This window comes from Pseudorasbora parva, chromosome 15, assembly GCF_024679245.1.
Source record: "Pseudorasbora parva isolate DD20220531a chromosome 15, ASM2467924v1, whole genome shotgun sequence".
Lineage (NCBI taxonomy): Eukaryota > Metazoa > Chordata > Actinopteri > Cypriniformes > Gobionidae > Pseudorasbora > Pseudorasbora parva.
Genome location: NC_090186.1, coordinates 6,790,373 through 6,803,286, shown reverse-complemented (window position 1 = coordinate 6,803,286; position 12,914 = coordinate 6,790,373). Strand labels below are relative to the sequence as shown.

Sequence of the window (12,914 nt, the reverse complement as noted above, 5' to 3'; positions counted from 1 at the left end):
ACAACATTTTGTTTCTGCATGCACTACTTTACTATTTTAAAAAAAGAAAGAAAAAACGCTGCCTTCCTGATTTATAAAACAACCAAACTTTAATTTCATCCTGTGCAAACTCAAAGATCATTTCAGATTGATTGTTTCTTCAGGTGACAGATTAACTCGACGCTCTGCAGGTGTGAACAGACACAGACCTACAGTACCTTAGAAAAACTACAAAATACAATTCTCTTAAAAGATGACTGATTATGTTTAATTTTTTTAAACTGAACTACAACCACTCCACTCTAATCTCTCACCAGTTGCTCCTAAATAAAAATAAATATCTTAACTTACCAGTACTAAAATGAATCATAAAGAAGAAAAGATATAAATGGTCCCTCATGACTGGTTCTCACTCACGAATGGCACAACTCTATTTAACGCTTTAGTTCCTGTTAACACTTACTTTTCAGAAACCCAACTTCCTGTTTCATATCCTATAAAAAGTTGTTTTGCTGTGTAAAAAACCTGAATGAAGCAAAATGCATAATAAAACAGAAGAACGCATGATCAGTAGCTGTTGCATATCACACATCTTTATATATTCTTATATTTGTGCAGTCATTTTCCACACGCAAGCACAGATGCTCTCACACACACACAAACAAAAACACTCGGATGCTTCCTTAAAACACATCTATTCATATCAATCACACACATGCCAACACAAAGCTGCACTATACCGTTTTGCAATGCAATGCAATATTACCATTATTGCTATGAACAACAAGTGCACATTTCTCATTTGTACTCCATCTGTACTATAAGTGAACTTAAACTAGTTTACTATTTTGTTTGTTTAAAAAGTGCACTTTGAAGTGTACTCTCAGTGAACTAGTTCAGTAGATGTAAGTACATTTTCTTTAAGTGAACACTTGCTTAGTTGTATTATTTTTGCACTTCAAGTATATCACTATGTTCCTATGTACTAAAAATACTTATGTTAAAAATCAGTATGGGATTCAGAACTATATGTTCAAAACCAGTGGCGGGTAAACTGTGTTTAACAAGAAACAAACCTTAAAAAGGCTTAATTTTTTTTATATAAAGATAATTGTTTTAACAAGTTCAGGAATACGTTTAAGGATGATTCTTACAAAACTGTATTCTCTGCAAGCTTTTTTTCAATGTAAATTAAAAACACCTTTTCATTTTAATAATTCATAATTCATGTACACCGTGCAACAGCAAAAACTGTATGTGTATTTTTTCCCCCCATTTGATCTACAAACCACCATACCAGCCACCTTAACAGCATACAGATATAGAAAGAGTCTTTGAACTTTAAAACAAAAATCACACGTATAGGCTTTCTGATGTTTTATCAGAATTTCAAATATGACTTTTTGAAAAAAAAAATCTGCCCCTGGTTTCCATTAACTTGATGTTTCTATACATAGAAATAGATTCCTTCTGATGGTTCATTAGTACTTCAACAACACACAGCAAAAATAGAGAGCAGAGAGTGACTAGTGCTCTGTAGAGAAGTTTGTCAGAAACATGATGGTGCAAAATGCAGACTTCACTGTAAGAGGACCCATGGTGTATGTAGATAGAAATGGCTCATTTTAAGGTAATGAAAACATAATTGTTCATGTAAGGTCTTTATACACCACTGAAAACAGTTATATATTATATTGCATTTCTGTCAATAGATCCTCATAAATACTATATCAAGATGTTTGGTCTGGAAACTCACCATTGACAGCTCAATCCGAGGGGCGGATAAACGGTTGTCTTTCAAACTCCCTCTGCACGCGATAGGATAGCGCTACACCAACCAGAGCAACGAAGGTGAAGCAGAGCTAGTTGATAGAATAAACATTCGCCGTATCCGGTCAGCTAAACTCTGAACACATCTTCCCTTTTTAAGAATGACTTCAGTGCCGTTCTTTGTTCTTTTCTCAGAGAAAATCTTAACTCCAAGTCTTCCAGAGTCGCGGTCAAAGCTGATTCGAAAGACCGCCGTTCGCCAGTTTCTGTATTTACTAGAAGCACGCAAGCGCAACTCGGCCGTCGTCATTATGGCCCCGCCCACCGACTCTATACAAGATGTGATTGGGCCGGCAAGAGTTAGGTGATTACAGCTCAGAAGTGTATTGAGAGTTGCTAGACAACACTCGCGGGCAGATTAGATTTGCTGCCGCTAGGGTGCGTCTAGATTTCTAGGCTAACAAACTGAACCTTTAACAATAGACCTAAGTGTGGTAATGTGGTCACTGTATAGTGAATTTTATAGGTTTTACCATAAAAACAAGAAACTGTCACATGCCTGTCATGTCTTGTGTGCACATGTGGGTTTTGTCAGTATGGCCCTTTGTGCTTCTGTCATTGTCTGATCCCTCCCTCCTTGTTATCTAATTAGGGCCCAAGCCCTGAAAGGGCGCAGAGCCCTATTGTTCTTCTAAGGATTATTTTTTTTTTTTTTTTTTTTTTTTGTTATTATTATTTATTATTTTTTTACGCGACTATTTGGGCATTTTTGGGGCCCTTCCCATGCTCGAAAACTCTTGAAACTTTGCACAGGCATCAGAATGCGCGGCCATCAGGGCCGGGCTGAGGCTGGGACCCGGGCGTGGCAGGGGGGCTCGACAGCGCCCCCTAAAGTGGGCTCTGAAAACGTGGTCTATAAATCAAACACACTTGCACGTACATGTATGAAACTCGGTACACATATAGAGCTCATCGGGCCAAACAACTTTCGTGCTCTAAGTTATGCGTCAGCCAAACAGGAAGTGAGCTATTATGGGTTGTTCGGAAAACGCATGCTGTGGAATTTGCGATACTCCTCCTAGACGATTCACCCGATCAGGACCAAACTCAGTCAGCATGAAGTCAAGACACTGAGGATGCCAAATTGCGAGCAACTTTTTGATATCTCAAACGGTTTGGCCGTGGCGAAGAGACGAATTTATGGCGAGAAAAAGGAAACAGGAAGTGTATTATAACTTCTGCATACATTAATAGATTTTGATGAAACTTCAGCTGTGTGTTTGTTGTAAGAGGCCGATCACATGGATATGACTTTTGTGAGTCAAAGTTATAGCGCCACCAACTGGCAGCAGGAAGTGTGTCACTTTCAAAATTGCTTTAAATCCCCATCTTATTTTCACCCGATTTACTTCAAACTTCATCAGTATAATGTCAAAACATGGCAGATATAGACTTTTGAATGGATTCCTGGTTCTTGAAATACTGTTGTCATGGCAACGTGTCAAAGTCTAATAATCTTTTTATGTGTTTTTGAGACACTTATCATGCTTGAAATTGCATGAAACTCAACACACACATCAGACATGCTGTCCAGAAGATGCAAGCAAAGATTCAGAAACGGGCGTGGTAGAGGGGCTCAGTAGCGCCATCTTTTGTCCAAAGCGGGGGGTTAGTTTTATCTACAGTCACCAAACTCGGTATATATATTGTAATTTTCGAGCTGGACAACTTTCTAATTTACAGTCATTAGCTCTGACCAACAGGAAGTCAGATAATCTGGTTTGAAAATGAGAAAAAGTGAAAAGCGAGCTCTGAGTTTTTACCTTCTCATCAAAAGCGATTCATTCAATCTCCTCCAAACTCGGACAACATGAAGTAAATATACAGAAGATGCTAAAATGCGAACGGTTATTGGATATCTCAAACGGTTTTCCCTTAGCATAAGCCTAAAAAAGACAAAAGAAGCACACACGTGCCTGGTTCATAAATAAGGCTATACTCCCACCTGCTGGTTATTCTCTATATCACACTGGGTGTTTTTTTTTTTTTTCAACACTTATGCTCTCACTTAAATGACCAGTAGAGGGCAATATTGTATAAGTTTTCAAGCAAAAAACCTTGCCTCTGTGTGTGTGTGTGTGTGAATGATTTTCTAGCCTGGTGGGGACTTAAACCTGAATGCACACAGACTCATGGGGACTTCCCAATGGGTAGAAAAGCTTATAAATCAGACAGAATGAGTTACTTTGAAAATGCAGAAAGTTGTGTGATGGGTAGGTTTATGGGTAGGGGCAGTGTAGGAGGACAGAATATATGGTTTGTACAGCATAAAAACCATTATGTCTATGCCGAGTCCCCAAAAAGATAGTGAACCAGACATGAGTGTGAGTGTGTGTGTGTGTGTGTGTGTGTTGGGAGGGGGAGGGGGGAGGGGGGGGGGGTGGATGGGCTGAGCTTATAAGGGTTGCCTGCAGCATACTTCAGCATTACTACTGTGCGTGTGTGTGTGTGTGTGTGTGTGTGTGTGTGTGTGTGTGTGTGTGTGCGTGTGTGTGTGTGTGTTATTTTTTCTAGCCTGGTGGGGACTTCAACCTGAATGCACACAGACTCATGGGGACACGTGTCACTGATTTCTACAGTGTGTGTGTGTGTGTGTGTGAGCCACTCTTCTGTCTAAATTACCTCTCAATGTTGTGCTTTTGCCTGCATTAAAGGATTAAACATATTCTGGGTTTGAATAAAAAAATAAATGTATAAAACCAGTTTATTTGTAGGGCATTGAGAATATTGTTTTATATAATTAGTTACCCCCCCCCCCCAGGATCTGTGTGTGTGTGTGTGTGTGTGTGTGTGTGTGTGTGTGTGTGTGTGTGTGTCTGGAGGGGGTCTCTCTCACTCTGTGTGTGTCACCTTGTCTCTTGTTTTTTAATAATTTAACAATTTCATATAGGCTATCACAAATATCTATCACTTTATTGTGAAAAATAAGTAAAAAACTAAAACATATATTATATCTTTAATTAAATACTGGTCTTCTGAACTTACAAAATTTGAGCTGCAAAAAATACATTTGCACATAATTAAAAGTGATATCCTAATACTTTTAATTGTTTTCTATAACATGGGCTTTAAAGAAGGTCATGTGCTGTGTTTGCAAAGATCACGTATGACACCTCTTTAAACTAATTATTTATTGATAGAATTTAAATGGATAAAAAATAATAATTTCACATGATCTTATAAAAGTGGATGTTTATAATAAAGTTCCATAAATTATATGCACGCATATTACTCTTACCTGACACTGATATTAAAATCATTGTTGCGGTCTCTGTGATTTGGCTTAATTTATTTTTAAGAGAAGTGTAAGGATAATACAACTTCAGCATTTGGACAGTATTCTGCACTCATTTGAAATTGACATTTGACATCATCTGACATAAAATTAATGAATAAAATGTAATTGATCTCAGAGATGTGAGTGTTGTGGTTCCTGGTCATAGCAGCACCAGTTGCTGCAGTTAATGAGGTGAATTCAAATGACTTTGACATAGTCCCTTTATTTATTTTTTCCCATATTAAATGCCTATTGGCCTTCTGTGCACAGTTAAGCTGATGCCACCGGGGTGGCGGTGCCCCCGGCTTGGGCCCGTCATCGCTGCTCGCAGCTTTAATTAGTGTTTGATTTCTCCCACCTGTGTTCCCTCGGTCCCTGCCTCATTTGTTCCCTTTTTTAAGCTCCTGGTGTTTGTCAATCTTGGTCAGATCGTTGTTATGTCTATGTCTCCCGGTTCCCAGTGATTCCTTTTGGTATGTTTGAGTCTTTGGTTTATGGTTTATGATCGTGTTTTTCCCCGTTGTGGGTTTTGTGTTTATTTTGTTTTATAAATAAATCATTAATTTCTGCACTTGAGTCCTCGCACCATTTCCTTTGTGTGTTCCCGACCGTGACAGAAACAGAACTTTAGACTCATTTGGAGCAGACTTCAGTTATGTTACTTGCAGCTGCGCGTGCATAGTGGCCCAAATGGCACCCTAAACCCTCACGGTCTTCCTCTGAGTCCACACTTTCATAACATAATGCCGCTTTGACTGCCAGGAAGAAGTCAGCTGCATAATCTGCTCCAGTGCAGGTTCTGCAAAAGTGTGCGTCGAGGGCGCATATTGACCTCAAAGGGGGCGCTCATGAGCACCCTTCTGAGACCTAAGATGACAAATGGGACTCGTGGACTTAACTGACATGCGCACACAGAGGCCATTGTAAGTCCACAAGACAGAGAGTGCACATGATGTACGCCTTTTGGGACAGGGCCAATAGGACAGAATTTTTTTTGTTGTGCTTTATTTCAGATGCAAAAAAATTGGGTCTTAATTTTTTTAAATTCTGTCTTTGCAGATAACCTAGCTAAACGGAGACATTTTTGTTGCAAGTCACAGATTGGACTGATGAAACCTGCAATGATTAGTCTACAATTTAAGCATGAATTTGATGTAAACTGTAAGTCTACATAATATTTGCATATGCAGTTCATAGGGGATCAACATAAAGCAGTTACAGCATGAAATAATATTTAAACCTTTAAACATAGCCTATAACATTTTTCTCACAATTCTTGACTCGTTTTCTTCCGTGTTTATATCTCCCAGTTCTAACTTTAGAACTCGTGCAATTGTTTATACGTTTATATCATAATTCTGAAGGGGAAAAGAGTAAGTATTGCTATAAACTCGCAATTCTGAGGAAAAAAGACACATAATAATGAGTATATCTTACAATTCTGTTTATCCTTCAAAGAATTGTGAGATATAAACTTAGTTTAGTCTTTTATTCCGTGTCTTCCACAGATTGCTATGGCAGAACTGACGTTTTCTGCCACCAGGTTTAGCTCAAACACACATACCTGGGATTTTCTAGTGATCTTGAAGAGCATATATATATATATATATATATATATATATATATATATATATATATATATATATATATATATATATATAATTTTTATTTAGCTTTACTCTGGTGTGTTTGATTGGGAACTGTGCAGGACATTGGCCCTCCGGGAAACAACCAGGGAACAATGTAAGGAACCCTGCATTAAACAAACCCAAATGTGGGAAACTTGTGACTTTCGCATTCTGGGTAGCTGAGTCCACTAAAAATCTGGATTGTTCAGTGTGTAACTGATGAATCCAATAACTTACAATATTGTTTATACAGCTAGTGCACGAGCTGTATAAATAACTAACCACTTTGAGAAAAGAAGAAGGTGGCATGTGGTGTTCATCTGGAAAGGAAGAAAGATTGCACTAGGCCTAAGTGTGTGTGTCATTTAATCGTGACATAATTCTCAGAAGCGAATGTATGCAGATGGAATGAAGAAGTTTTCATTGCTGGGAACAAAGATGTTTGTCATATTTCAATATGCTAAAATAAGCATTGCTTACTGTCAGAGAGCCCAGTTTCTCATTGACACACTTGACTTTCACATTGACATGGCAAATGCCAGTATTAGGACATCAGGAAATGACCACTCCAGCTGTCCAATCTGTCAAGATCTACTGAAAAATCCAGTGATGACTTGTAACTGTGGACAGAGCTTCTGTTCAGCGTGCGTTCATGACACACGGAAGCAGGACAGCCAAAAGGGATCCCGCTGCTGTCCTCAGTGTGGAGAGATGCTCCGGTCCGTCAAGGTCAATGAAGTGTTGGGCAGAGTGAAAAAACTGGAACGATCTTCTTCAACCCTTCCTCTGGATCCAAGTTATCCTGGACCTGGAGACGTACGGTGTGATGATTGCACTAGAAGAAAACACAGAGCCGTCAAGACTTGTCCAACATGTGTGGCTTCTTTCTGTGAGACTCACCTAATACCTCACACCACAGTGCCCTCTCTGAAGAAACACAAGCTCATCGACGCCTCCTCAGACCCGCAGGAAAACATCTGCACCCAACACAAAAAACGCAATGAATTCTACTGTCGCACAGACCAGAAATGTATTTGCACTTGTCATGTGTCCACATGTCCTACTTTATGTTAAAAATAAAGAAATGTATAAAAAAGAGTGCTGTCAAATCAATTAATTGCGATTAATCGCATCCACAATAAAAGTGTGTGTGTGTGTGTGTGTGTGTGTGCGTGCGTGCGTGCGTGTGTGCGTGCGTGTGTGTGTGTGTGTGTGTGTGTAAACAGAAACTTTTATTGTTTGTATGTAATTAATCGCATTTAATCAATTTGACAGCACTAATAAAAATACAAAAAAAGTTACATCTAAAGGAAATATGTTTGCTCACTGCTCCAGGCATTTATTGCTTTTATTTATAAATGATTTATTTAGTATTATTTTTGGAATATCCATCTAATTAAACCTGTCTTCAAGCATGAGTTAGTGTTATAAAGTGTTAAAAATCACAAAAAATTCAAATATATACATTTGAATTGAAGTGCAGAGACCTGCAAAATTTCAAACAATGCAAAAAGTAAATCTTGAATTATATTTTCCATTAAAAAATGCATATCAAAGCTGTGTCCTCATTTTGCGTCAACTCTAGGAGTTATATGATATAATATATATTTTGCATATAGGAAATTATTCTAATGTTATTTGGCCTGATTTACATGACTTGCAGAAATAACATCTTTACCATCCAACCACGCACGGTCTAAGGCTGTCTTTGTAAGGACATTTATTAATATAATGCAATCCCTGGCCCGTTACCTTAACCTTACCCAAGTGCCTAACCTTTATCCATATGTAGAAAACAATGGTATTGAAATTGAGTGCTTCCTCATTGCATCTCTTTGCTTCTCTGAGGATGTGTTTACTGGTCCCAGGGCAGGGCAACCTGTCAATCACATCACATCACAGCAATAGTTATGTAATGGACTTCACAGAGAGTAAACATGTCCAGCCTACGGGCCCTTTGGATTCACACAGAATTTAATACATTTCTGTTGCGGCTACATTATAATGTTTACCATAACACTAAACCGTAAAACTAAACCATAACATAAGCTTCTTGCATTTTTCTAGTGAGCTACTGGAGACCAAAATGAGATACACTGTACTGCTAAAAAGACAAAAGCAAACCACTGGAAGAATTGTTGAATTTAACAGTATTAAATTAATTTTCGTAATTCGTTGTTTTGTCAACCATTTTTAAATCAGTATTAATACTGTCAGATGAATGTTTTTGTTCATTTTTAAATAAATATTTATTTTTCTCAATTTATTGTTAAAATGTTAAAACATCAACTGAACTACATTATATTTTGTCTTATTTACTTAAGAACAAATATAAACATTCTTAATATTAAAAAGAAAGTGGAAACTGTTTTGTCCCTTACCTCAGGACTCTGGTTACTGTAGCTAGGAAACCTCAAACAGTAAACCTGCAATACAAACTGAAGTTTCCCTTTTCATTTACAACATCCTTTGAGAACGCAGTATCAATTAATGTTCACCCTGTCCCTGAAGTCATAAAGGAATATTTGTGTGTGTGTTTTCTTCCACAGAATCACATTCAGAAGATGCAGAGCACAACCAAGCACAAAGTCCAGGAGAAACAGAAAACGATAGAGGAGCTGAACGCGGCTGTGAACACACTGAAGGTTAGAGATGGGTTGCATTCATTTAAAGGGATAGTTCATACAAACATATAAGTATGTTAATGGATTTGTAGTATACTATGAAATAAACATTTACTGACATATTACTTGAGACTAACTGATATAAATATTATAATTAAACTTTATTTCACAAGTTCACATCAAATTAAATAGAGCGTAAGGATTTGAACGAGTTTGACAAGGACCAAATTGTGATGGCTAGACGACTGGGTCAGAGCATCTCCAAAACTGCAGCTCTTGTGGGCTGTTCCCGGTCTGCAGTGGTCAGTATCTATCAAAAGTGCTCGAAGGAAGAAACAGTGGAGAACCGGCCACAGGGTCATGGGCGGCCAAGGCTCATTGATGCACGTGGGGAGCGAAGGCTGGCCCCTATGGTCTGAGCTACTGGAGCTCAAACTGCTCTAGAAGTTAATGCTGGTTCTGATAGAAAGGTGTCAGAATACACAGAGCATCACAGTTTGTTGAGTATGGAGTAGCATAGCCGCTGACCAGTCAGGGTGCCCATGCTGACCCCTGTCCACTGCCGAATACACCAACTGTGAGTGGCGTAATGATGCTGAAAATAAATTAATAAATGACATTTTAAATATATATTAAAATAGAGAACATTTGTTTTTAAATTGTAACAATATTTAAGGTAATAAATAACAATATTCACTGTTTTGTTGGGAGAAATAAAGGTGTCAAAAATGAAAATTCACCCTTTATATAGCATGATATAGCAATGAATGATGACGCTAAAGCAGCTATCATTTGAAGACATGATCATTTTGCGAGGAGCAGACTCAAAACTAAAGCTGTCTCTCTGTCTCCTCACTCAGGACTCTGTTCAGACAGCAGTGGAGAACAATGAGAAGATCTTCACTGACATGATCCTCGCTATCAAGAAAAGACAGCATGAGGTGACAGAGCTGATCAAAGATCAGGAGATGTCTGAAGTGAGTCGAGCGGAAGGACTCGTGAAGCAGCTGGAGCAGGAGATCGCTGATCTTGAGAGGAGAGACGCAGAGCTGGATCAACATCCACACACAGCGGAACATTTTCATTTCAAGGTAAAACCGTTGAGAGGCATCTTCTCTGGTCCAGTGCAAACATACATGCATGGAAATCTATAATGCAAATTGTAAATGTAGCAACATAGTCTAAATCAGTATGAACTTTCCAGAATCTGTCTGCTTCCTCTGAATCCGAGGAGTCATCCGTGGATATGTTTGATGGATTGAGGAAATCTCTCTCTGATCTAAAACAACATTTTGAACATTCTTGTCAGGAGGCGATCAGTAAAATCATCTCTGTTGGTAAGAGAATTCATCATGTATCAAATCTTTTGAAAAAATTCTCACTCTCACAAGTTTTTTCTTCTTACTTTTTATTCTAAATAACTTGTAAATGAACAGATGTTATATTTATTTTTATTTTGCACTACATGCACAGCATGCATTCAGTATTAAACTTGATCTTTATTCCATAGTGGCAAGAATTCAGATTTTACCAATATCCAGAAATCACTTTAAACAGTGTAAGTAAAGTTAACACCTTATGACTAGTGTATTAATTCAAAAGATTAGTATTTAAAATGTAAATGTACTCTATTTGAGTTTACAAAATAGTATTAAAGGCACAGTATGTAAGTTTCGCCACTAGAGGTCACTTATTAAAAACCAAGGCGTATCTTGATGGCGGCGTGGATGAGCGTGGGATCATGGGAGTTGTAGTCTTGACTCTTCACCTCCACAGCCGATGGAGGGAATCAGACGGACTCGGGCAGAACTCATGTTCATGAATGAGTGAATGTATTAAAGTTTTATTAGCGTTACGGTGGTGTAAGGCCGCCCAAATCGTCCCAATGGAGGCTAACGATCGGCGGGTGAAGTTCGCTGCGCGTTCGTCTTTTTAGCGGGGAAAAGGGGATTTTATTCCAATTCCTCGTTATCTGACTCCATTTAATGATAATTTAGAATTTGGATTAGAATGCCAATTTGTTATTTGGTCATTCATTTTTAATAGTTTAAGTACACATTTAATTATTCCGTTTAACCCTTTGTTGAAATTATACCCAACCTGAATAATTCCAGAGCAAGTCAGAATCAATCAAAATGTAACAATTTATTAACAGTCAGGTAAATGTATAAAGCCAATTACATAGTCAATTCAAAGGTAATCCATATATAACATCAAATACTCTGAAGTGAAGAATGAAATGTATACCTGACTTCTGAAAATTACATAATGCTGGCTATCTTGAGACATATCCAGCATTAAGGGCTGACCGATTTAAAGTGTCAAGCCTTGAGCTCTTTGCAACATTTCCTTAAATACCCAGAAACAAATGCACAAACTCTTTCAAATGTAAACACGAGTGCACAATGGGAATTTGCATTGATCAAGACTTGTATTGATGTAAAGGCCAAATGGCTGAAAGCCACACCCACCAAACTAAGACAAGATATCTTTAAACTCTTAAAACATTGATTATCTTTTGGTTAACTTCTGTGGAGTTGAGATATTTGTACCAGTCGCACTGAGACATTTCAAACGATATCAAACACATATAATACTGTATCGTGTGGATTGACATTGTAATATAGAGATTTTGTGTGTATTTTCAGGTGATCTCAGCATGAGACAGGGAAGGAATTGGGGGAGACGGGGTATATAGGGAAAGATGTAGATTAGCTGATAGTGAGGTGAGACTTGCGTCTCCAGTGGTGTGTGAGGGACAGTTCAGATGTTAATTTCCTTTATTTTCTCAGAGAGTCCTTGTTCTTCAATCAGACATTTCGGCATATACTAGTTTTTTCAGTCTTACAGTTCCACCTCTTGATCCCAATGGGTCAAACTCTGGTGGTCCTATGGGATCACTGTTAGACGTTGGTTCAATCCTTGAGATGACGAAATTGTCTTAGCAGCTGCAGAGCCCTTTGGAAGGTTCTTTGTTCACCTGCAGGACACCGTCTCACCAGGTTTGTGTAGCTTGAGTTTCAGCTGGTGGGTGAATGTGTTCAGGTGTTCTACCTGTAGCTCAGCACAGCATATTCATAGAGTCAGTCTCGGACCTTGGTGAATGTTCAGTTAACGTGTCACTTCTTCATGGGGAAGCTTCTGCTTCTGCACCTTCCCGATAATCTGACTCTCCTTGTGTAATCCTCACACCTCCAATGGTGTGGTTCACTGGGTAGATTTCAATGGGTGGAAGGCTTCTCCGTAGTTGACACCTGAAAAGAGTCTTAATGTCCACTTAACGACTGAACACTGATGAACTTAAAGCCATAGAGAAATGCATAAAAACATACAATGCAAGAAAACAAAAATAAAAAACAATGTGGGTTCACGTCAGCAGTGCGATTTGGTACACCTTCTCTCAAATGTTTTTTAAGGTCATAATTGGTGGGGTGGATTAAATATATTTAATCACCTAATTCTTCACTATCACTGGAATAAAGTGAGAGTGAAATTTTAGTAATCTTGGTCTGAATTACTTAAAGAAATGTAGCAAAAAGTCAGTGCAGTTTATATATTTAAATAGATGATATGCAT

At 38.2% G+C, this 12,914-nt stretch overlaps 1 protein-coding gene across 1 annotated transcript; it reads left to right on the top strand.

Annotated features, from left to right (window-relative positions):
• Positions 1 to 9,100: 9,100 nt before the first annotated feature.
• Positions 9,101 to 10,925, top strand: ftr55 (finTRIM family, member 55). Its single transcript, XM_067418458.1, has 4 exons — positions 9,101 to 9,359; positions 10,199 to 10,429; positions 10,543 to 10,675; positions 10,849 to 10,925. Exons 1-4 carry the CDS (start codon positions 9,279 to 9,281, stop codon positions 10,902 to 10,904), a joined length of 501 nt encoding a protein of 166 aa, XP_067274559.1. The 5' UTR covers positions 9,101 to 9,278; the 3' UTR covers positions 10,905 to 10,925.
• The last annotated feature ends 1,989 nt before the right edge of the window (positions 10,926 to 12,914 follow it).